At 33.7% G+C, this 27,193-nt stretch overlaps 1 protein-coding gene across 1 annotated transcript in view; it reads left to right on the plus strand.

Annotated features, from left to right (window-relative positions):
* The window catches only part of LOC114328615 (uncharacterized), a 59,304-nt gene extending 33,834 nt beyond the window's left edge, over window positions 1-25,470 (plus strand). Inside the window, exon 5 of the mRNA XM_028277505.2 lies at window positions 14,650-25,470. Coding sequence (XP_028133306.1) covers window positions 14,650-14,882 — 233 coding nt within the window. The 3' untranslated portion in view covers window positions 14,883-25,470. The remainder of the gene's footprint in view (window positions 1-14,649) is intronic.
* Window positions 25,471-27,193: the final 1,723 nt, after the last annotated feature.

Below are 27,193 nucleotides of genomic sequence, written 5' to 3' on the forward strand. Positions count from 1 at the left end.
ATAATTTGATTTCGCTCCATATAAAATATACCTTTTATTCTACGAAACTATATTTAGTTTTATAGGGTAAACAACTCGGTGAAAACTGGAATAGGGCGGCGGTCACGTCTTGTGTGAAATTATCTAAAAACAACATTTAAAACGAGAGGAACAACATTTAAAAATGAATGGATGACAGAGGGTCTTTTAAATTCTGTACATGAAAAACATAGATTGTAATGTTGTTCTGAAGCTGTTTCCTTGTGGAATTTTTATAATAAACTAGTCTAAATGGGAAATCAGCCACAATTTAACTAAAAAAATAATTTTATTAACGTTTCGACCCCAAATCGGATATCGAAACGTTAATAAAATCATTTTTTAGTTCAATTGAGGCTTATTTCCCATTTAAAATAGTTTATTACATAGATTGTATGAGCTAATTAGATGAGCTAATCCAAGATACCACAAATAGCTTAGTAGAACAACGATTATAAAAACAAATTAAGGCTTTTAATTAAAAACATAAGTAACAATATCTGACAACATAGAAATTGCAAATGAATTAAATACGCATTACAGTACATTAGGACAAAAGTATGGACAAAAAATACCCATTTGTAATGATACATCAGAATGATACATATCCGACATCGCATTATGTACCTACCTCAGCCACAAATTTTAAATAAAAATAATATACCAAACAGCACAGCAAAATATCTTCCTGCAACTAAATTCTTATTGTGTGAAAAGGACAAGTGCGACAAAACTACGGCACGAGAAATCCTCGCACGTTCAAAATTCTTATAATATGAAACAGCACTTTCACACAATAAGAATTGAGTCGCACGAAGATATTTTGCTGTGTTGTTTGGTATATTATTTTTATTTACACTTTGTGTCTGAGGTAGGTACATGATACGATGTCGGATATGTATCATTACGATGTATCATTACAAATGGGTATTTTTTGTCCATACTTTTGTCCTAATGTACTGTAATGCGTATTTAATTCATTTGCAATTTCTATTTTGTCAGTTATTATTTCTTATGCTTTTAATTAAAAGCCTTAATTTGTTTTTATAATCGTTGTTCTACTAAGTTATTTGAGGGATCTTGGATTAGCTCATCTAATTAGCTCATACAATTTATGTAATAAACTATTCTAAATGGGAAATAAGCCACAATTGAACTAAAAAAATGATTTTATTAACGTTTCGACATCCGATTTGGGCGTCGAGACGTTAATAAAATTATTTTTTTAGTTAAATTGTGGCTTATTTCCCATTTAGACTGGTTTATTATAAAAATTCCACAAGGAAACAGCTTCAAAACAACATTACAATCTATGTTTTTCATGTGCAGAATTTAAAAGACCCTCTGTCATCCATTAATTTTTAAATGTTGTTCCCCTCGTTTTAAATGTTGTTTTTAGATAATTTCACACAAGACTTGACCGCTGCCCTACTCCAGTTTTCACCGAGTTGTTTACCCTATAAAACTTAATATAATTTCATAGAATAAAAGGTAAATTTTATATAGAGCGAAATCAAATTATAGCGTTGTGTTTACTCTATCGTCGAAGAAAGAGAAATAAGAGGAATCAAATTCATTGGGTCCATCCTATTAACACAAAAAGATACGATTTACATATTTTTATATTCACACATATTGATGGAACACCCTCTCTACTCAACGTTAATTGCAACTATGTAAAACAAAATTTTATTATAATATACTTAGCAGTTTTAATTACTGTTGTTATCAGTAACATATATAATTAATTTTGCTGTACTTATAAAAGTGTTTTTTTCTTTATCACCTAATTCGTCAAATTAATTAATTCAAATTAATTCGTGCCATTCCAAGCATTTCTCGTCAAGTTTCTATCTTTATATATTTCTATTGTTGTGTCCCAATGAACAGGTCTCGCTTCAATTAATGATATTCATATTTCACTATCAATATGAGACTTCATAATATAAAATATATGCACCTACTTTAAACAGCCACAAAGTGTAAATGAAAATAATGTACCAAACAACCAAAGACTGAACCTTCGTGCGACTGAACGACAGTATCATATGAAAGGATGCATTAAGCCCCCTATGCTACTGGGTGCGTAAAGACGGCACGGCTGCCGTCTGTTGTTGTATCAAGAGACGACATAAACACGGCAACTTCACCGATCGTTCCAACCACCGTCTAGTGAGAAAGGCTCCATATGATTACATGCGCCATCATTGGAATGTCATCGTGCGTTCTAACCCTCGCACGTTTAAATTCTTATAATGTGAAACAGCACGTGTGTTTAACCCGGTCAAGTCGCGAATGTTTTTCAGCCAGGATATTTGTCGTCTACCAGAACCCCTTGTTGCTCCGATTTTACCCTTCATAATCAGCTGTAATAACTCGCACTTATCATTTCTAAGTATGCGCCCCAAATACGCTCTTTCTATTTTTAATGGTGGTCAAAAGTTCTCTCTCTCTCTCTCTCTCTCTCTCTCTCTCTCTCTCTCTCTCTCTCTCTCTCTTCCCATTCTGTGCAACACCATTTCGTTTGTAATATGATCGGTCCACGGTATTTTCAAAATTCTCTTAAGCCACATCTCAAAAGCTTCCAGCTTTCTCATTAAGTCAACATTAACAGTCCAAACTTCGACACCAAAAAAGAAGAATAGTGTGGATATAACATTTTACCATCCGATATCAGACTTGCAGATTGAGTCTTTGGTTACTCAGAAATTTCCTCATCTTAAATAAGCCTGCTCTTGATTGTTCTATTCTTGATCGCATTTCTGATTTCCGATTTAGATTTTCCGTAATCCAGACTCCTAAGTATGTATTTCATTTTGTCTACTCGATATTTTCATTTTTATCTAATTAGCTCCTAGTTAAGACTTACCCCTTTTACTGATCACCATGGTTTTTGTTTTCTTTTTGTTTATTGTTAAACCAAACTGTTCTCCTTCTTTATGTGCCGTCTTCTACCGAAGGTTCTTCTTTTCTTCTTAAGGTGCCGAGACCGCTTGTCGATCGTTGGCTCTCATGTTGCGCAGCATATTAACAATCATTGTCTTATTTACAGCCGCACGAAATAGTTCAGTGCTAGTTTTCCCAAACCATTGGCGTAGGTTTTTAAGCCAAGAAGTTGTACGGCGGCCCACACTTCTTTTTCCCATTATTTTACCTTGCATGACAAGGTGAAGTATGTCATATTTTTCTGGGTGACGCATTATATGACCAAAGTATTCCAATTTGCGCCTTTTAACCGTGTTCACTACTTCGCAACTTTTATTCAAACGTTGCAAAACCCTTCCGTTTGTGACTCTTTCTACCCAACTGATCTTCAGAATACGGCGGTAGACCCACATTTCAAATGCTTCTAGGTTTTTTAAAAGCGATTCTGTCAGTGTCCATGCTTCAACCCCGTAAAGTAGTACTGGGAATATATAACATCGGACCATTCTTATGCGAAGTTCCAAATTTAGATCATGACTGCACAGGATTTTCTTAAATTTCATAAAACTTGTTCTTGCTTTGGCAATTCTACTTTTTATTTCTGTATTAGGGTTCCAGCTTTCATTAATATGAGTACCCAGATATACAAGATTACTTACTCGTTCAATTGAGTCATTACCGATCGTTACGTTATAGTTATTATTATTTACGGCTGCCTGTTTACTAATAACCATAAACTTTGTTTTTCTTGCGTTCAATAACGCTTTTGCAGAATGCCACCATTCGATTCAATAACGCTTGAAGATGTTCAATTGATCCAGTCAGCAACAAGGTGTCATCTGCGTATCTGATATTGTTCATAAGCATACCATTAATGAGTATTCCCTCTTTTGCGTTTTCCAAGACTTCATTTAAGATTGTTTCAGCGTAAAGATTAAACAACATTGGTGACAATATACAACCTTGTCGAACTCCGCGCTTGATTTTTACTTCTTCAGAGCACTGATTCGCAACCCTAATACATGCAGCCTGGCCCCAATACAAATTTGCGATTATTCTAATGTCCCTACCGTCCAGACCGGTAGTTTTGAGAATATGTAGCATTTTTTCATGGCGAACTTTATCAAAGGCCTTTTCAAAATCAATCGCGCACATGAAAACGTCATGATTTACATCTCTGCATCTTTGAATTAAAACTTGGGTTGCGAATAATGCATCACGCGTTCCAAGGCCACAGCGAAAACCGAATTGAGTACTTGAGATTCTTTCCTCAATTTTTCTATATGTTCTTTGATGAATGATTCTAAGAAACATTTTCAATACATGACTCATTAGGCTGATGGTGCGATAGTCGCTGCATTTTGTGGCTCTGTGTTTTTTTGATAGTACAACAAATGAGGATTTAAGCCAATCTTTAGGAATTTTTCCGCTTTCATAGATTAAGTTGAACAATTTCGTAAGTATCTTAATGCCCTCGACACCTAAAAGCTTTAGTGTTTCTACGTAAATCCCATCTGGTCCGATCGCCTTCCCGTTTTTTGCGTTCTTTATAGCGTATTGCACTTCTTCCTTAGTTATTGGAGGACCGCTTATGTCATTTAGCGTTTCTAGTTCGCTTCTTTCATCATCGAATAATTCCTTTATATATTCTGTCCATCGTATTAGTTGACCTTCGATATCGATTATAATTTTTCCGTTTTTATCTTCGATTAGTGGAGGATTACATTTTTTATTCAGTCCTGCAACTTCTTTCAGTTTTTTGTGCATATTGAATGCGTCATAGATACGCTCGTAGTTCTCAATTTCTTTACATTGTTGTTTATGCCACTCTGATTTAGCTGATCTTATTTTTCTTCGAATCATACTGTTTAGCTTTTTGTATTCTGTCAGATTAGCATTCTTATATTTTCTTCTTGCATCCATTAAATTCAATATCTCTTCTGTCATCCACTGTTGCTTATTCCTACGCTAATTTTCCATTAGATGGTCTTCTTGGACTTTTTCCAATGTTTCTTTGCATGACTCCCATAATTGTTCTTCTGAATTTTTATTTCCCAATTTCTGAAACTGATCTTCTAATTTATCGGTTACTATTTCTTTCACTTCCGCATTTGAAAGTTTATCTTTGCTGATCCTAGGAGATATTTTGGGTTTTTTAATCTTTTTAAATTTAAGTAATACTTTAGCTGCTAGTAAGTTGTGGTTGGAGGGTACATCCGCTCCTGGATATGTTTTGGAGGACAAGATAGCATTTCTATATCTTTTTGATATACAGATATAATCAATTTGATTTCTTACTATTCTTCCATAAGTGTCCATAGGAGATTTCCAGGTGTAAAGTCGTCGTTTAGGCAAGTCAAAAAAAGTGTTGGATATTACTAATTGTTTTTCTACACAAAATCTAATCATTCTATCTCCACGGTCGTTTCTCGTTCCTAAACCAAACTTGCCAACGACATCTTCTTCACTACCTCTTCCAACCTTGGCATTGAAATCCCCCAATACAATGTTTATATCTTGGCTTCCTGTGAGTGATAATAAATAGTCTAGATCTGAATAAAAGCTTTCGACAACTTCATCGTCATATTGTTGTGTAGGTGCATATACCTGAATGATGTTTAAGTCTGTACGATTTGTTTTTATTTGTAACATTATTAACCTATCTGAGTATACCGAAGGTTGGCGACCATCAAACGATAGGTTTCTCTGTTTTGTGCCGCATGTATATGTTCGCAGCTTCTGGTATCTGAAACCATTCTCTCAACGGCGGATCCAGCAACCTTACAAGGAGGGGGCAATGAAATAAAAATTTTCTCGTCACTCGCGTATGCAGGATTATTTTTCGGTTACTTTATTTTTCTTCATGTACCATGTCCTTTCAGAACGTTGGTTACTATCATAGCTATCTTAATTTTATTCACTGCCACCCTAAATCAACCACGAAGTGCTTTTTCGTCCTGGACTGCGTTTGCCTTCTATTTTCACTTGCATAATATTTTGTAGCAACCTATATTTGAAACTTCTCATTGCATGTCGAAAATACTCCACTTTTTTCTTCTTGATGACTCCTATAATCTCAGTAGTCTTGCTGAGACGTTCTAGTATTGTGGAGTTGCGAACCTTCTTCACCCAAGATACTTTTAAAATTCTTCTATAGGACCACATTCCGAAAGCCTCAATCAAGGCGATTTAGGTAAGTAGACTGATTTTATTCCCAGTCCAAGACTCGACACCATACAGTAAGACCGAGAACACGTACTTTGGAGAAGGAATTATGTTTTATGTTTCATTCCGTTATTCAGTTGTCAACAGGACACAAAACTCACTATTTATTTTCAATCGTAATTATCTCTCTCTTAAAAAAGGCGACACCAGGCGAAGCCTCAAGGAGGGGGCAATTGACCCCATTGACCCACCCTTGGATCCGCGCCTGCATTCTCTCAAGTTTCTCAGCCAGGATTTCTTCTTTCTGCTAAAACCTCTTCTACCTTCAATCTTCCACGATAAGCTGTAGAAGACTGTACTTATCATTACGGAACACATGGCCCAGGTATGACGCTTTCCTCCTTTTAACAGTTGTTAAAAATTCCACCTCTTTACCCATTCGTCTCAATACCTCTGTGTTGGTTACTCTGTCTGTCCAAGGTATTCTCAGTATGCATCGATACAGCCACATTTCTAGAGCCGCCAACTTCTTTATAGTTGCTGCTGTTAACGTCCACCCTTCTACTCAGTAAAGTAGCGTAGAGAGTACGTAGCATTTCGTGGCGCGCCATCGGAGGTTAACGTTTAGGTTGCGGTTGCTTAAGAGCTTTCTCATTTTTATGAATTTGGATCTTGCTATTTCAATTCGGATCCTAATATCTACGTCTGGGTCCCACTTATCATTTACTGTATATCCCGGATATCTAAATCGATGTACTCTTTCAATACGTTCGGCTACAATATTCAGGTCGATATGTTGAATGTTCTTTTTTCTGATCACCATAAATTTAGTTTTCTTTCTATTGATCTTCAGTCCAAATCGGTTGCCAGTTGTATTAACTCTATTTAGCATCATCTGTAAATCTTCGATGTTATCGGCCAGTATAACAGTATCATCTGCATATCGAAAATTACTTATTGGTACGCCATTAATCTTGATGCCCTCATTGTACTCTTCCAGTGCCTCTAGAAATATTTGTTCCGTGTACAGGTTGAAAAGCAGTGGCGAAAGAATACAGCCCTGTCTAACCCCTCTAGAAATGGTTATGTTTTCACTCACCATATTTATGTCCATTCTTTATGTGGACTGTTTGATTCCAATATAGATTTTTTATAATCTGGATGTCCTTAGTGTCAAGTCCTGAAAGATGTAATAGTTCTATGAGTTTGTCATGTTTGATAGTATCGAATGCTTTCTCATAGTCGATAAAACAGGCGTAAACATCTTTCTGTTGGTCCAGGCATTTTGAATCAAGACTTGTATTGCAAATAGGGGACCTCGAGTTCCAAAACCGCATCTAAATCGAACTGTGTTTTACTTATGCTGTGTTCTAATTTTGCTCGTATTCTGGAATGGATAATACGCAAGAATACTTTAAGGGTGTGACTCATTAAACTTATAAGGCGATATTCGCTACACGTCTTAGAATTGGATTTCTTGGGAAGGGGCACAAATGTAGATTTCAACCAGTCCGATGGAATTTGACCACTGTTCTCCAGTATCACAAATTGTGCTTCGAAGCGTCAATATTCTGCACATAGATATATAATACTCTACAATAGATTGCGCCTTACGATCTTAAAATGGGTGACGGTTGCGACAGAGATAAATGAGCCTATTTGGTCGGTAGTCTTTTTCTAATTCAAGGGGAGTATCGACGACGTCACTATCCTACTCTGTCGTCGGGTATTTTAGATGGCTTGACAGTTCGAGCGGATGGCGACGAGAACTGGTCGTTTGTCTTCGGACGTGGATAATCCTGGTTCGAATCCCATACCAGTCTTTACTTTTTTTATTTTTTATTTAATCAATATTGCGTTTATTAGATATTATTACATCTCTAAAATAAATCTATGCAAAGAAATATATAACAAATAAAAAAACCTGTGTAGGTACCTATACATTTTTAAAAATATAAAGCCAATGATATTTTTTTAATAAGTTAATTGTAGAATAGTATAAAGTAATTGTTAAAAATATTCGTAAAAAATTACCAATAATTAATATCAACATAATGTACCATCGATTTATTAATTGAATCGGTCATTTCAAAAACAACATGAGTCACATATTCCTAATTTTACAGAAGAGCAAAGAAAACTAACTATATAGTCGAAAGATGGATGACATCAAAATTCAGAGTTATATTGTAGTTTTGTTCCTAATGTTTTTACTGGACTGATGTCGTTTTTGCACACAACGTTTATCTTAAAGGAGTCTATTCCTCTCAAAAAGTTAGTTTCTGAAAATTGTGGACTTTGCTGTTTTTGAAATGACCGATTCAATTTATTCAATTATAAGTAATTAGACATTAAACTAAGTTATCAATCGAAGTAGCGCAGAAAACGACAATAAATATCGCCTCCGTACCACCAGATTGACAACAGGTGGAATACTTTCTTTGGTTACACCTCCTGAGACTTTTACAATTTATAAGTCATACAGGTGCCGAGAAAATTAAGATGAGAGAATTTTAAATAATTCACAACTCATCTACTCAGCATGGTAAAGCTCCAACAAGAAAGATTCCTTAATACTCAAAAGAGTAAATGAATTAAAAAATGTATAAACATTCTCAATTTCTTTGCAAAACGAAAATGCAGCAGCTGCATAATACTCTGGTTAAAGCGGAGAGTGCAGGAAGAGTCTATACCGGTTTCGGAGATCTTTTTCCCCTCATCAGTAAACCCATATCCTCTTCTCTCCGCTTTAACCATTTACCATAGCTTAGGGCCTTCCCGAATTGCAAAGAAAGAAATGTCACAGATGAACTATCTAGGCGATATAGTAATATAGGCGATATTTATTGTCGTTTTCTGCGCTACTTCGATTGATAACTTAGTTTGTTTTCCGGTAGATGGCCCTAGTTCATCTGTGACATTTCTTTCTTTGCAATTCGGGAAGGCCCTAAGCTATGGTAAATGGTTAAAGCGGAGAGAAGAGGATATGGGTTTACTGATGAGGGGAAAAAGATCTCCGAAACCGGTATAGACTCTTCCTGCACTCTCCGCTTTAACCAGAGTATTATGCAGCTGCTGCATTTTCGTTTTGCAAAGAAATTGAGAATGTTTATACATTTTTTAATTAGACATTATTTTTATTTTTATTTATGAAACTATTGTTACAATTTTTTAAAAAAGTAGAAGCAAAACAAACATTCACATCATTCGAATAAGGACGAATTTATATTAATAACGAATGACTTTTATTTTACTATGCAGTTCACAAATTATGTATTCCAATATTAACTTACTATACATACATTTATTATCTGCTAGATTTACCCATTTGTCCATTTTTCAGATGTAAAAATATCTAATAAACGCAATATTGATTAAATAAAAATAAAAAAAGTAAAGTATGGGATTCGAACCACGATTATCCACGTCCGAAGACCAAAGACCATTTCCCGTCACCACCCGCTCCAACTGTCAACATATATTACTCGATAAAGTGGGATATTCACGTCGTCGATATTCCCCTTAAATTAAAAAGAGACTACCGACCAAATAGGCTCATTTATCTCTGTCGCAACCGTCACCCATTTTAAGATCGCAGGGTGCAATCTAGAGTATTATATATCTATGATTCTGCATAATTGTTTAACCTCATCAAGCATTCCTGCTACTGGACTGGATGTTTGTTTGCCTTATCAAATATATGTTTCCAGGTAATATACAGGTGAACCGATATAGAAATAGACGTGAACGTGCTGTGCGCGCTAGCAAATTTCAAATTACGGCAGAGGGAACTCATTTGATTGACAACAGCTTAGCTGTTTATGTGGATAGTTTTACTATAGGGCCGAATCTACCTCCGAACAGTATCCCAATGGACAATGTACCTTATCATAATACTCAAGAGGATAAAGCACCATCATCCGCATCGACAAAGAGTAAAATGATAGATTGGCTAAAAGCTAGAAATATTCCTTTTTCAACTAACATGCTCAGACCAGATATAGAAATGTTAAAACTCCGTGATTTTTGAAGTAACTTCTGCAAAGTGTTGTTCTTCTGAGGCCAACCAGATATCTTACTGCTCTTCTTTGTAATTTAAAAATATAACATCAGATTGAGCAGCTGTACTAGAACCCCAAAAAGGAACGCCATATCGAAGATGAGACTCGAACAAAGAAAAATATTTTATTTTAGAAGATGCTAAATTGATTTCCATCGAAACAGATCTTAGAGCCTAGCAAGCTGAGGCGAGTTTCTTACTTTACAAATCGATATGAAAGGACCATTTGAGGTTGCTGTCTAAAAAATACCAAGAAATTTTACAGAATCAATGGTAGGTACTGATCTGGCTGTTAAGAAGGAAGGATTGAAGAGCACCTTTATAGGATAACCCTACTGTTTTCTTTGTGCAGCATCTTTTGTTTTGTCTACAATGCAAGCCGAAAACGTGAATATCGAATTGTTAATTATGGAGGTCGAAAAAAGATCTTGTGTGTGAGATGTATGTAACGAGCAATACAGAGACCATAATCTGGAAGATTCTGCGTGGTTTGGAATCTGTTCGCAAAATGTCCTCCCTGAGCCGTTGGAAAAGCGTTCTGGAAAAACAGTTTTTGCTCGTTTTATTTTTAATAGATGAAGACTGAAGTACGCGAACACTGCAGTGGCGTAGCTGACAGGCCCCCAGGTCCGGCAAGGCCACTTGCGGCTTAAAGCCTTCAAGCTTAATATTTCTACTTTTTTTTAAAGGAGATCAAAATATATATCCCTAATAAGCATCAAAATAGGGAATTTGGAAGGAAGTAATGAAGCAGGTAATTGACGTAACTCTTACTCTTTCCGGGTGCAATTTAGCGTTTAGTGGACATATTGGTAGTTTAGATGAAAGTGAATCCCAAAAAGGTAATTTTTTGTCGGTAGTTCTTTTACTAGCTAAATATGATCCTGTTTTAGCTAAATTAATCGATAAAAACAACAACTTAACACAAATTACTTGAGCCCCCAAATACAAAACGAAGTTATAAATTTGCTGGCTCAAGAAACTGATACCACTCAAACTTGATACCACTCAAGATATTTTAAAGCATGATCAGCTTATGGTAGGGAAGCCCAAGCTGGGATTTTTGCAGTTACTCGAGCGCGTCAGAATATGACATGGGGAGAAACCTTGTTTCCTGTAAATGTACCACTTCCATATATTAGATCTTAATAGAGGGGGTTCGTTAAGGGGGGCCCGAAAAAAATATTATATCCTTAGAAAAACTCTAAATCGTCAGATTAAGATAACGTAAGTTAAGTACATGCAAAACAGTGTATATTTCAAAAAACTTACGGTTTCAGAGGGACGTAAGGAAATGGGTGAGCCACAAAGTTTCACAAGAAAAAAGCGAATATTTCGAGAAGTAAACGTCAGATCGAAAAACTAAAAAATTCGTTTTCAATATTTTTTAAAAATCTATCGAATGATACCAAACTCGACCCGAGACGGAGAGGGGTGGAGGTAAATTTTAAATAGGAACCACGCCATATTTCGCGGAATAAACATCACATCGAAAAACTACAAAATATACGTATTCAATATTTTTGAAAAATCTATCGAATTACGCCAAGCTGACCCCCCACGGAGGTGGGATGGGGGTTACTTTAAAATATTAAGTAGGAGCCCCCATTTTTTATTGCAGATTTTGGATTCCTTACGTAAAAATAAGTAACTCTTATTCGAGACATTTAATCGGAAAAAACGATTGTTCTAAATGGAAAATTAAATTAAAAAATGGAAAGTCCCCACTTAAATGCAAAACTTTACTTAATTTTTTTTGGTTTTAGGACCTAATCTTCACAACCCAATAAGTCCCCATAACGCTCGAGTAACTGCAAATTTAGCATACTTTCCTCCCCTACTATTAGTTTTATTTTCCGGTACGTAAAAATAACTTGCGATGAAAATATTTACCTTCCAAAGCAGAAGTTGTTGAAAGTTTTTTGGGATTTATTCGCATGTTAGACCAAAGTGCAAAGGTTTTGTAAATAAAATTTTAAAATTTATACAGTCAAAGCACCTTTCGGTACACAACTGCAGAGGAAATGGGTATGATGGGACAAGCGCTATTAATGGTGTATATTCAGGCGTACAACAGCTTGTTGTAGGTACAGGAGTTGTTTTTTACGATATAATTAAGAGATTATATGTTTTTTAGTGCAAGTATTAAAAGATGGGATGTACTATGTACCATTATTACTTTTGATTCATCGCCAACACTTAAAAGATTATGTGAAAACCGGTGGTCATCCAGACATGATGCTGTTATGATGGCTTTGCTTCAAGCTTTCCGACAAGTAATGAAATCTTTAACGAAAATTTCATTGCTATCTAAAAAAAAACGATGAAAAATTAGAAGCTTATGCATTATTAGAGCATATAAATAATTTTGAATTTGCGTTAACATTACTATTCGGTCTAAAATACTTAACTTTATTAATCTAACATTTAAACTTTTGCAATCTGAAACGGTAGAGTTAACGGCCGTTAACTTTTTGAAAAAACGCTATAATCTTGGAGAAATGAGAAATTCGTTTTCCGAAACTTTAGCAGAAGCAGCAGGAATAGCAATAGCAGAAGAAGTGAGGTATTATTCCGGAATTTAAAAATAAACCAATAAAACGTATAAAAATTTTTACGATGGACTCAGCTGCGACGAAAAAATAACTTGTAGCAAAAAAAGTTCATGTTTTCAATGTAAATTTAGTTATAATATTGCAACAACTTACTAATACGTTTGTCGTATTAAGAGACATGTATATAGGGTGAGGCAGATAAAGGGCCTATTAGAAATATCTCGAGAACTAAAGGTAACTGAATTATGAAAATTAGAATAATGGGGTTTTGAAGACTGATCTATTTAATGAAAATATTTTCATCTACTTGGTACTTCCGGTTATAGCGGAAGTTGCTTATAACTTCGTTTTTTTAAATGGGACACCCTGTATATTTTGACATTTTTAGATTCTCCTCGATTTATTCTTTCTTAAAATATAATGTTTTGTAACATTATACAGGGTAGGTTAAAAGATAATTACGTTTTCTTATTAATTTCCTAGCAATATTCACACCCTGTAGGATTGTAGTAGTTTGACATAGTAAACTCTATTTATGTTCAAATAATTTTCAATATAGTCTACTATTGTTAGCAATTATAGTATAGCTAAATTTTTAATTTTAGTATACAGGGTGGGTCTAAACTCGGAATGAGTATTTTCTGAGTTTTCTTAAATGGAACACCCTATATTTTAGTATTGTAATGAAATGATATTTCATGGTACTTTTTTATTTCTTAAGCATTCCCTATACCTAAATGCTTTAATTTGTGCTTAATTGTTAATCACACCACCAATCTTAACTTCGATGGTATTTTGACAGTTCAACCATTATTGTCAATTTTAAGTATCAGTCTAGATTAAAATGTATTTATTTCCAAAAAATTAATTGTGATTGAATATTTTCACGGCCAACCTAATACAATTTCACATATTTTGTGTTGCAATTAATGTTTTGCTTGAATCACCAATAACTCACAAATTAAAGCAGTTAGTTATAGGCAGTGCTTAAGTAATTAAAATGTACCATAAAACAACATTTCATTACAGTACTAAAATATAGGGTGTTCCATTTAAGAATACTCAGAAAATACTCATTCCGTGTTTCGACCAACCCTGTACACTAAAACGAAAAATTTAGCTATACTAATAATTGTTAACAATAGAAGACTATATTAAAAATCATTTGAAGATGAATAGAGTTTATTATGTCAAACTACTACAAGCATACAGGGTGTGAATGTTGCTACGAAATTAATAAGAAAACGTAATTATCTTTTAACCTACCCCGTATAATATTACAAAACCTTATATTTAAAGAAAGAAGAAATCGAGGAGAATCCAAAAATGTAAAAATATACAGGGTGTCCCATTAAAAAAACGAAGTTAAAATCAACTTCCGGTATAACCGGAAGTAGCAAAGAGACCAAAATATTTTCATTAAATAGCTCACACCTCAAAACCCCTGTATAACAATTTTCATGATTTTCTTACTTTTAGTTCTCGAGATATTTCTAATAGGCCCTTTATCTGCCTCACCCTGTATAATAGGTTTTCATATCTATTCCCAAAATCTATTAACATTACTGATGAAGACTTATTAAATAAAGGCCAACCATTGTCATTTACACATATTTTAGTAGTTATACTGTTATTAATTGTCTAATATGTTATGTTTATAATACGGGGGCACACTAAAATTGCCGCGGGGGCCCCCAATCTTCAGCTACGCCACTGGACCACTGCACAATATCGAGCGTCCATTTTAAATGATTCACAATGTCCGTGACAATTAGTTGTTATATGGAATGGCCTCCGTACGGCAGCAGTTACGTCCTGTGCCCGCTCATGTGTGAATTCTGCGCATTTTCTCCAGTTTGCGCGCAGCTCTCGTCTATTCCTATACTGGTCGGAGTGTACTAACTAATTTGATATTAATTTTTTCAGGATACATTATTCTCAGCGTCTTCAGCCTCTTAACCTGCATGGCTTTATTAGTGCTTCTAGTTAAACAACCAAAACAAGGCACTCCTCTCGCAGATATGACATCGGGCGCAGTGTGTGGTTTTTCTGCGCTCTCGTTAGTTCTCGCCGCATTGGGAATCGTGTCAAGTTATTGTTGTAAATATCCTCCTCCGGATAATAGGGTTCAACATTGTGCACAAGGATTCAGTGTGTGACACACTCCTTCAAACACGTGACTTCCTTCTGTGAAAGACAATAACCTGTGGAAAGTGTATGTATAGAAAGTTGCCTATTACTCTATCTATACAGTTGAAAGATTTTATCAAAAATTACACATAGTTTCAAAAGTTATGCATCACTCAAAATATTCGCTAATATTAGGGCCATCGGTACATAATTCTCAAATATTTTATGGCTATCCCTACTTTTTCTGCCTTTACACGGCAAATTACGTGTAGTAAAATTCACACTGGTATGGATATATAAACATTACTAGAATGTCATTCTACTTGACAATGTCATCACTAACTTTAAAGAGATGGCTTTTGAATGTTCTTGGATAACTGTTATTTGTATAATTGCAAATTATTATTTCAGTTAATAAATGTGATAATTTTTTCACTAACTATGTATTCAGTGATTGTAATAATTTATATGTACAACAAAAACTAATATTCAATCGAGAAAAGAGGAAAAGTGTTAAAGTGATTTTTTAATAATATATCTATTGTTACTATGGAACGCTTACAATTTTGAACATCTTTAACAAAAAAATACTTGGATCACAGAATATATCCTGATGTATTCTCTGCTTGGATCTTCCATAAATAATAAACAATAAATAACTTTTTATTAAGTTCACGTCTTAAATCAATTATTTTTTTATCAAATACACTCTCAATATTATTTGACAACAACTCAAAATATTCCCGATGCCATGTTAAATATTTAAAACTGTCGCTGTGTCTTGTTATCATATTCTACTAAGTATTTGACTCAGTGCGTTGTATGACAAAGATAGTGAATGTTCGATTTGGAAAATATCACCACGGGCATGGTGTCCATTTTTTTCAAATCCTGAAAAAACTAATAAATATTTTTATTGATAAAATAGTGAGTAAATTATTATCAAGGGCCGAAAGTCCCTTAGAATAAATAAAAAGTTTCTTTTGAATGAGATATTTGAAATTAAAAGTCGCACAAAATTTTCTCTTAGTTTTTCATCCCTGTAATTTATTAAAATAAACATTTCTATATCTATATCTAATAATAATAAATAATATCTATCTATAATATATCTATAATAAATAAAACTTCTAAGTTTTCAGGGTCTTTCGGCCCTCGGTAAGAACGTAATCTTTCATTCTGCGTTTAAATTTTTCAAAAATACTTATTAGTTTTCTCAGGATTCGAAAAAATTGATTCCCCATTTGAATAGCATTGCAGCCGAAAATACGTAGGTACCCATCTCCTTAGGTAACTATTTTCAGAAAAAAAAAACAATAAAATCCTTTATAAAAGGTATATATTTAAAATCCCTAAAAAGGGCTACATCACAGAACTAGTTTCTTGGTGGTTAGCATGTAAATTTCACGTAAGCACTGATGATGATTGGTCAACCAATCGAAATCTAGTTCTGTGATGTAGCCCTTTTTAGTGATTTTAAATATATACCTTTTATAAAGGATTTTATTGTTTTTTGTATTACATGGTATACAGCCAACTACAGGAAAACTTTTTCCGTGTGGATTTTTATTTTCAGAAACTTCTGTTGTAGATCATTTTCATACATTGACAGACAGTTTTTGTTTTAACAGAAATATTGTTTTTTTAGTAAATAAAAAATTAAAAACTAAAAAAATATTTTTAATTAAAATCTATTTTAATATTGTGTATTTTATCATCGATGAAATTCTATATTCGAGCCCTATTACTGCTAACAAGTCGATCAATAATTTCCTGTGGCAGATTCTCTCATTCCCGTCTACAGAAGTTTGTAAGTTCATGATGGATTTTAAGAGGACTACTCCGGACATGAACAGCTCTGGAGAATATATCTGATGCAGGTTTAATGCGGTTCATGTCTGGCGACATCGCAGGCCACTCCAAATCGTCGAATACCTTCTATCTCAAGATAAGCATTAACCGTTTGAATCTCTTGTAGGCAGGCGTTATCATCTATAATTGCAAAATTTTCACCCACAGCTCTTCGCCATAATCTCACATGAGATTCTAAAATCCGTGTGATCTACCTTTGTCCTGTTAGAGTGCCGTCAATAACCACCAATTCCGTGCGTCCACTTGCCATAATACCTGCCCAAAATATAACACTGCCACCAGCAGTAAGAAGTATGAGAAGCAATGTTCTAGTTGTGCAGCTCTTCTTAGCTCTCGCCAAACACTGGTCTTGTCTGAAAAAAGCACAAAATTACAAAACTGTTGAGGGAGCCCACTGGAGGCGATGTGTTCTTAAGCCCACTGGAGGTGGTGCAAAACATGTCTAGGTTGTAGCTGAAGAACTGTTATTGGTCGACGACTCCTCAAACTTGACTCTAAAGCTCTTCCTCTAATTGTAGCCAGCAATACTCTGACTCATGTAGTCATGTAGCCTGCGTGAAGTCTCTTTTGAGGGCTGGTACAGACATAGAAGAATTTCCCCGACTGTAAATCCTGATACATATATCTATTCTGGTGTTCAGTGGTAACTCGGGGTTTACCAAAGCAACCTCTATAAGGTATTGAATTTGTCTCCACAAAACCTATTATATATTCGCGAAATACCACTCTGAGAAACACCCACTCTTTTCTCGCCACGAACTGCTGTGGATAGCCTTCTTCATTTAAAATGATAATTCCTGCATGGTCCAACTCAGAAATTAAATTACGCTTTCACATTTTGACAAATTTTACCATAATACATTTTTCCAATGTTTACACCTTGGCAAAGCCAGATCAATTAAATGGGTATTTAAATACAATAAAAATATACGTTTTAAATGAAAAAGGCCTATTAAATATGTAACAAGGATGCGGATTTTTTATCAAGTAGCCTATACTCGTCCACTGCTGAACGTATGCCTACCGTAAATTTTCCACCTATCTCTATCTTAAGCTTCTTGCATCCAATTTGTGCTGATGCGCTTTATATCATCCGTCCATTTAGTCGGTAGTCGTCCTCTGCTGCAAAGCAAAAGATGCGGAGTTATAAAAGTGTAAAAATCGTGAATATGAGGGGTGATGCGTAACTTTTGAAACTATATTGTATAAAAGTGCCTTTCAAATGTAAAGTGACTGTGTTATAAACTCTCTCCGGAGTCGGAGTTTAAACCCACAAAACAGAATTCTGTACTGATGAGTAAAAAGGTCTTCAGTAAAAAACATAGAGATAGAGATTTTAAATAAGTGTTTTAGTACGTTAAAAAATCGATATAAAGCGATTGAATTTCAACGTTTGTTTTGAAACGATTGAACGCAAGTTTTGAAGTATTAAAATAGAGAAGAAAATTAGTCGATTATTTCATTCATAGGAGATTCTGACCAATAGAAAGATACAGAAATAAAAATTAAGGTGATTATTTTTTGATGATTTTAACTTCCAATCGTATAGTAAGAGTAAGATATTTGATCACGTGTTTAATTCTGTCCAATCAGATTAAAATTATACTGAGAATTATCTACTGTAGAAAATTCCCGATAGAATTTTTTTCCTAGTTTTGACAACTGTCACATTTAAGAAAATATCCATAATATACGTATTAAAAAATAATCTAACGAATATCACACGACAGTAAGAATAAATAAGAAAATAATGCTTCATTTTTACTCAAATATGTTGTCATTGGGCAATAGCCACTCGAGCCCTGCGGGCTCTCGTGTCTATTGCCAGACAACAAATTTTCGAAAAACTGTCGCATTATTTTCAATTTATTCTCACTCTCTTGTGATATTATACCCGATAATTTTTGATAATATCCCGTCGTCAAGTATATTACGTCAGATGCCCTTCGTTGCTACAAAAAAAATACATTCAGTGACATTAATCACAATTAATATTTTAAAAATTATAAAAGTAATGACTTTCAACCGTCAAATATTTATAACCACTGTGTGTTTAATTATACTAATTTGTACTTACATAAATAAATTACAATAAAATTTTGGTTTTGAACAGTTTTATTCATGAAATAATCGCAGCAAATTGCACTCGATCTCTAAAATTATTGTTGAATTTTTGCCCTCGTGACATTTTGACATAATTTCACTCCCCTTCGGGTCGTGAAATTAAAACTGTCAAAGTGTCACTCGGGAAAAATTCGATAATTTTAGAGCTCTTGTGCAATTACTACTGATTATATTACTTTTCATGGATTTGTGTAACGTACTAAAAAACTTTGAACAAAATCGATGTTTTTTGACTTAAGACCATTTTACTTATCAGTAAAGATTTTATATTTTGCATTGTACTATATATACATATAGGACTTTTCATCACAAAATAGTGTCAGCTATAATAGAACAAAATACTGTTCTTCTTCTTTCTCTTTTTACTGGCTTGATTTCAAGCTTTATTTTCAAAGTGTCTCAAATATCAGATCAATTTTTTATTCGATTATTAGTACATATTATCATACTGAAAAGGAACAATGAAGCATAGACTTTAAATATTAACATGCAATGAACATAGAGGTACATATTAACATAGAGGGAGCCTGTCTTCCGCGCTTCCTGACGACAAGATCTCATGGACTGGTTTGCTGCATCTCTTTCTAACACATTGTATCGAAAATCTATGATGACATTCAGTGTGAATATAGGCACGGAAGAGGAGGACAACTGTAGCAGCTTTACTATGCGTAAGAGTGAAACAGCACTAATCCAAATAAAAAAGATGGTGTCGTCACTTCGCTCTGAATGACACTCTCTCTATGCTAATATTATAACTCTATGGCAATGAAGCGGTGTCTCTATCTCTGACAAGTAATGATGCCTAACTTCTCACAGTACGAGAAACATAGCGGCTGCGCATGCGCTCGTCACATGTTGAAAAGCCCATGTCGGTCCATTAATTCATAAATTAAATCAATCGTTTCATAAATTCATAAATTTAATCACATTTTAAGTCAAATGTATGAAGCCGATCCACGCCGATCTATGAATTAAAAAATGGCTAATATTCCGGTGAGCGTTTTCAAAGTTTTTTTAATATAACTTATTTTTATATACCAAATTTTTTCTAAAACATACAGAATGTGTAGATATTTATCTGTTATAAAACAATAAACGGAATATTTATTTAATAAATTGTCGAGAGTTTCGATTTATTTCTTCTTCTTTGAGATTTCAAATCTGCCATGTATCTATTGTTAACTATTAGTTTCATTAATATGAATATACTGTTATGACATAATTTAAAAACTGGAAAATTTATTAAATTCTAATTATCACATTTTGCACTGAGCATAGGCGCAAAATTTCGAGCCAATGCTTTTTATATGCATTAATTTTTTTCGAATACGGAGAAAAGTATTTTTGAAAAATTTTAACGAAGAATGAAAGATTACATTATTACCGAGTAGAGTTTCACAAGTTTGACTTGAATGTCTGAACTTGAATTTGACTTAATTTCAAGTCAAACTCAAGTCAATCCTTCTAACAAATAATTCAAGTCAAGTCAAACTGGTCAATCGTACAGGTTTCAAAATTCAAGCTGTTTGTCAAACTAGTTTGAAAGAGTTTGAAAAATAATGTATTTAGTAGATATACTTTTTTGTCGAGATTGATATATTAGTTGCCAATTAAGATAAGAAAATTAATAATACAATGAGTGCCACATAAAAGTATCTTGATACAGGAAGCTATTATAATCAAAATAGGGTAAATTTTTTGAAAATGATTCCTGTATGCTTAGACTTTCTTGCTGGCAAGTTTCGTTTTATCGATATAACTTTTTTATATTTGAGTGTTACTAGATTAAAACAAAAGAATTCGTTGGATAGTTTTTTATCATACTAAATGTAATTTAATCTACTTTGGACTCTTCCAAGTATTACCTAACGCAAGTTGGGGGTAGGGGGGTCATGTAGAACGTTACGGCGCGTTATACGGGTGGCAGGGGGGTTCGAACAGCGCGTTACGTAACATTGTTTTTAACTTAAATAAAAAAACTACGGAATCAAAATCTCCCAACTTTTCAATTTTGGTTTATATTTTACATAGAATCCTTGGATTGTATTATATTGTTCCCTCACGCTCCGCTCATATTACAATAGGACAATAGTATTCAAGTGAAAAAATCTTAAAATTTGTATTCACCAAATCAAGCACAGTGACACGTGTTTGCAATAAATAGCTGGACCTTTCTTCACAACAAAAGATGAAAAGATACCCTTGGGATAAAGAGGTTGTAAGAGCTTCAAAAATTGCGTTACGTAATACTTGAACGGCCCCTTTAACAGAAATGTATGAAGGAAAAACAAAATATTATATTTTTGATAGAGTAGGTTTAATGATTTATTTGCGACTTTGCAATGTCGTCTTAAAGAATAAGTTCACTATTTGTCATTTTATAACGTTGTTCTTTATTTTTACATAATACAAGTATGCACTTCATTGTTTTGAAATCACCTGCCGCAATATCAAATAAATCAGTATACATATTTATTTTTCTTAATTAATTCTGCTTCGACTACAGATTTTTTTTCTCTTAATTTTTGCAGTGGTAGAGAACTGATACCTTCAACATCAGACTCAATTTGATGTGGTACTTATTCTGAGCCGAAAAATATTCAGGTTTAGATCTTATTTCACAAAGCACACACTTCAAAACGAACGTAATAAACAAGCCAAGCATATACTTCTTAATATGAACTACAAACTAATTTGCGGAGTAGCAGAATACAGATTCAGACTTATCCAAATAAGTCAAAACAAAAGTCGGTACGCTCTCAATTAGAATTGGAAATAAACACGTTGCATTGCGCAATATGATATTGAAACTTCAAACTGTTTGAAGAAGTTTGATTTCAAGTCAAACCTAAAGATATCAAAATCAAGTCAAGTCAAACTTTTTTACAAAAAAGTTTGGTTTTCAAGTTAAGTCAAGTTTGTTGAATAAAATCAAACTAGTTTGATTTGATGCATCTCTATTACCGAGTTCCGAAAGTCGCTGAAAACTTCTATAATGTTTATTTTAATAAGTTACAGGGGTGAAAAAAAAAGACTTTCGGTCCTCGGTAATAATGTAATCTTTCATTCTGCGTTTAAATTTTTCAAAAATATTTATTAGTTTTCTCAGGACTCGAAAAAAAAATGAATGCATTTTAAAAAGTATTTGTCCGAAATTTTGCCCCTACGCTCTTAAAATTCAGATCTGCTTTGAGCCACATACTGAATATTACCGTTACAAAAATAAACAGATTGATAGAGGATGATGAGATACAGGATACAGGTTACCCATGTTAACACAAAAAATTGAGAAAACAAGAACAAGAAATGAAAGACAAGAATGTTGAAATGTAAAACAAATACATGTAACATGAATATTAACGTGAGTGTAAAAGTTTCTTATCTTCTCATTTTTTATAGCTGTATAGGTGTAAATTGTATAATATATGAAAATATTTTTATTTTGTAGTGATTTAATTATTTTTGTAAGCGTTCTTTGATCTTTATAGTTTATGTTAAATTTGGCATCAGTAGTCAATTAACCCTTTCGCTGCTGAATGCTAAAAAAATTGTTGTGCCATCAGTGTGCAAGAAGTTATCATGCGCGAATATATCCGCCTTGAGCAGTACAAAACAAATTTTGAAAAGGGTACCTAATTGGCTCCCAAACTGTTCCAGACGTATTTAACCCCAAACGATAAAAAATTCAGAAGATGAAAAATAATATTTCTTCTACGTTTTATATTAAAGAAACACATAATTAAGAATTTTATTTTTCTGTACTAATTTTACAGAATTTTTTCTGTACCTACTAATTATTCGGGCCATTCTAATATGAAAGGTGTGTTGCTAAGTGCTGCTAGACTGTGTGCACAGTAAAAGGGCTAGGAGAGTTCTAGCTATTTCTCCATGTAAAATCCCATAAGAAATCGCTAAGGTCCATTCTGGTCATTTTTGACTCTTTTGTCACGTCGCAGCAGAGGGTAGCAGAGGGCAACAGAGGGTAGCAGAGGATAACAGAGGCCAGCAGAGGGTAGCAGAGAGATCACAGTAGAGGGTAGCAGAGTGATGCTGTGGGTAACGTTGGACGCTCTGCTACCCTCTGCTGGCCTCTGTTACCCTCTGCTATCCTCTGTTGCCCTCTGCTACCCTCTGCTGCGACGTGACAAAAAGAGTCAAAAATTACCAGAATGGACCTTAGCGATTTCTTATGGGATTTTACATGGAGAAATAGCTAGAACTCTCCTAGCCCTTTTACAGTGTACTCTGTTGCAAATAAAACATATTATATCTTATTGATTCAAAGTCTACGTTATGAAACCAGTTTAAAAAACTATCAGCCTTTTATCTGTCTTCGAATCATCACTGTCAATATCACTGCTTACCTGTTTCATTACTTTTCAGGCATTTTTTGATCTCAGGAGAAGCTTTTCAAACAATATGTTTCTATTTAATATGAATACAGTACAACCTGCCATATCCGGACCTGTCATATCCGGACCTCCCCATATCGTCCGGATCTACCGAAATCTACCGAGAACGGCAGTCCTGCTGTTGGACAACGCACTAAAGGAAGATCTAAAAGAAGGCGAAGTAATGTATTATAGAATCTATAAAACGTGTCTATTGACGAAAGATATTGACGGCGTTGATTACTGGAATGTATGAAGGAGAAAACATTTTAGAGACTGTAAAAAAAGTAGTGGTCTTGATATCCGGATTTTGTCATATCCGGATCGGTCTGTCGCCACATTGATCCGGATATGGCAGGTTTGACTGTACTTTAAAAAAGTTAGAAGTATAATGCTTTATTTTACCGCCTAAATAACCTTCTTCTGTTAGTTTTTGTCGTATACAACAATTTTTGTATACGACTCACGCACTGAGAGCACGAAAAAACTTTGCGAATATATCAGTATTTCACAGCGAAAGGATTAATTTAACGTCCTGATGACTTTCGCGATATTTAAGTTTTACTCAACGTTTAATTACCATTTTAACTTCTTTTGGACTACAACCGGAAAGATAAATTTTGGATACAGTTACACAAGTAGTCAATATACCTAGGAACGAAAATAAGTCTCTCCAATTGTACTCCTCTTAGCAGATGAAACGTTGATTAAAACTATCTAATAACGCGATCGCTCTAAAGCAGCAGTTCCCAACCTGTGGTACATGTACTACTGGTGGTACATATCATTATTTTGCGGAGGTACGCAAAACGCAAGAGCATAAAAAACTTGTCAAAATCAGCACCGCAATAATAAATAACAAAGGAGGAAATTTTGATTTCCCTTCTCTTACAAAACGCGCTTTAGAATACTTGATACCTTTTCGACAACACACCTGTGCAAAAATAGATTTTCCCCAATGACAAATATTAAGAACATCAGAAACAAACTGAATGTAGGATCTAATCTTCGAGTTTATCTAGGTAACACCGAATGTGGAAATATTCAAGCACAACCTTCTCACCTTCTCACTAATTAGTTTGTTTTTCTAACTAGGTACCTAGGTATATAAAACCTAAAAATATAACCAAAACAAAATTTTACTCTTGTTGAATTTTTTATCCATTCTTTAATATTACAGCATAAAAATTTTACAGTTGCTTAGACTTTCTAGCTAAATAGATACCTATTTCAGTTAGGTGGTACCAAAAATCATTTTGTGGTACATGAATCAAAAAGGTTGAGAACCACTGGTCTAAAGTATTATAACACATGCTACACCCTGATAACTCTTGTATTTTGTTAATTTCTATGTATATGGATTATATTTAATCATAATAAAAAGCAGTGTATACTTTCCAAAGAATAAATATTTATAGTATATAATTCTCATTTGACAACATTTTTTAGTTTTGTAAAAAATATATAAAAATAACCTGTTATACATTATTTATTAAGATTATTTTAAAACTTTGTAAAATTTTAATGCTGAAACGTTGTAAATAAATTTTTTTAATATAATGTTGATTTACTGAAAACTAAAACTATTTAGCATTTCACCCTACTGATGACTCGTCATTGCAATAGTAATTTTGTTCAGTATGAGAAGAACCGCAAGTTCCTATATTTGGTTGATACACTTACTCGATTGGGTAATGATGCGCATCCACTGTACACCTCTAAGCCATGGATTATATCTGCACACCTCTAAGACAATAGTCTGTCTAATCACAGGTGGTAACAATAGCTCTGGGAATTTCGATGTTTGTTGACCAGTCCGTTAAAACCGTTCTAGTAAACTTTGAAAAGTTTCTCTTCTTGGTTGTCGTCTATCAGTGTCGTCTCAAAAACCATATTAATAAATTTCTCTTTAGAAAAATTCATGTATAATAGCAACAAAACAACTGAAACTGGAACTAGAAAAATAGTCTAATGTCAAATTATTAAGCAAATTTAGAGTCAAAGTCATAGCCAACCAAGTACAATATCGTGATTTTATTATTATTTTACATACCAACCATATTAACTACTTATGTAGGAAAAATGAAAGATTACCCATGAACAAACATATAAAACAGGATGTATTTTCCTGTCACCGTGTCACAAAAAAAATTGACCAGCGCAAGTACATGCAATAATTACATAAACTGTTCTTATAATACTGCTACTGGTTCATTACTTTCTGGAACATAGAAAATATGTGTTTAATACGATCGCTCATGGGTAATCTTTCATTTTTCCTACTATATTTATTTCGATATATCATCCAATGTTCATATAATAAAGATCAGTCTAGATTAATATGTGTTTTTTTTTCGAAAAATTATTATTGATTTAATATTTTCACGGCCAACCTCACAATTCCACGTAACTTTTGTTGCAATTAATGTTTGGCTTAAATAATCACGAATAACTCCCGTAGTAAGGCAATTAGCTATAATGAATGCTTAAGGGTCTTGCGAGTAAGAAAAAGTGACTTTTTAAAAAAATTATATCTCGAAAACTAAAAATTATTTGTATTTATAATTGAAACATGTAAAAGTATAGTACTTAAGGTACTCTCAAAAAATTTTCAGCCAAAAATATTCATTTTTGTAGAGTTGACTGCAATTTTTCGACAACAGCCCTTTTCTTGCGGTGAGCAGCATAACTAAGTCCTAAGTCCAGTCTCATCTGAAATCAAAAAATCAAAAGGTTTCTTGTAGTTTATACGACTGGCTAGTGAATGAACGAAGGAATAAAAAAAATGAAATTTGAAGATTTTACATAAGTTTATACACATTTTCGACCTCAATTTTTCTCATTTTTTCAAAAATGACCATTTTTAAAGTATTTTTTTTATAAAACCAAAACAACTTCACCTAATAAAAATTCCTTCGTTCATTCACTAGCCAGAGGTATAACCTACACGAAACTTTTTGATTTTTTGATTTTAGATGAGACTGGACTTAGTTATGCTGCCCACCGCAAAAAAGGTCTGTTGTCAAAAAATTGCAGTCAAAAAAATGAATATTTTTGGCTGAAAATTTTTTTGAGAGTACCTTAAGTACTATACTTTTACATGTTCCAATTATAAATAAAAATAATTTTTAGTTTTCGAGATATAATTTTTTAAAAAGTCACTTTTTTACCCACAAGACCTATGTAACCCCTTAATAAATAATAAAGTACCATAAAATAACATTTCATTACAATACTAAAATAACTGTTTTCCATTTAAGCAAATACAGAAAATACTCATTTCGTGTTTCGACCAACCCTGTATAACTAAATTAAATATTTTGCTATATTATCAAATTTTTTATGTCAAATTTTGGAATATCTAGGCCACATAATGAGAGGAGAAACGTACTCCCTGCTAAGGCTCATAATCCAAGGAAAGAGAAATGTAGGACGTTGGAGGATTTGTTGGTTGCGAAATTTAAGGGAGTGGTACGGGTGCAGAGCTGCAGCCGACAAAGTGAAGATTACTGTGATGATAGACAACCACCGATAGGAGACGGTACTGCAAGAAGAAAACTATAATTTTACGGGGTGTGAATGTTACTACGAATTTAATAAAAACACGTAATTATCTTTTAACTACCTCGTATAACATTGCAAAACCTTATTTTTCAAGAAGGAAAACATCGAGGAGAGTCCAAAAATGTAAAAAATATAGAGGGTATCCATTAAAAACAAAAAGATAAGTTTGTGGCACCCTGTCGATACAGGCCGCCCTGTATATTTAAAAATATTTTCAAATTATGGTCCTATAATCTAATATGTCATAACTTTTACCTAAATAATTTTTTTCTTATCTCTTATGACAAACAAATAATTGTATGTACTTGCTTGCCTAATGCCGCACTTATGTATCGGGTGTCCCAATATGAATGGCTCTCGGCCATATCTCAGGAACCGTTTATAGT

The sequence above is a fragment of the Diabrotica virgifera genome, chromosome 6 (genome assembly GCF_917563875.1).
Source record: "Diabrotica virgifera virgifera chromosome 6, PGI_DIABVI_V3a".
Lineage (NCBI taxonomy): Eukaryota > Metazoa > Arthropoda > Insecta > Coleoptera > Chrysomelidae > Diabrotica > Diabrotica virgifera.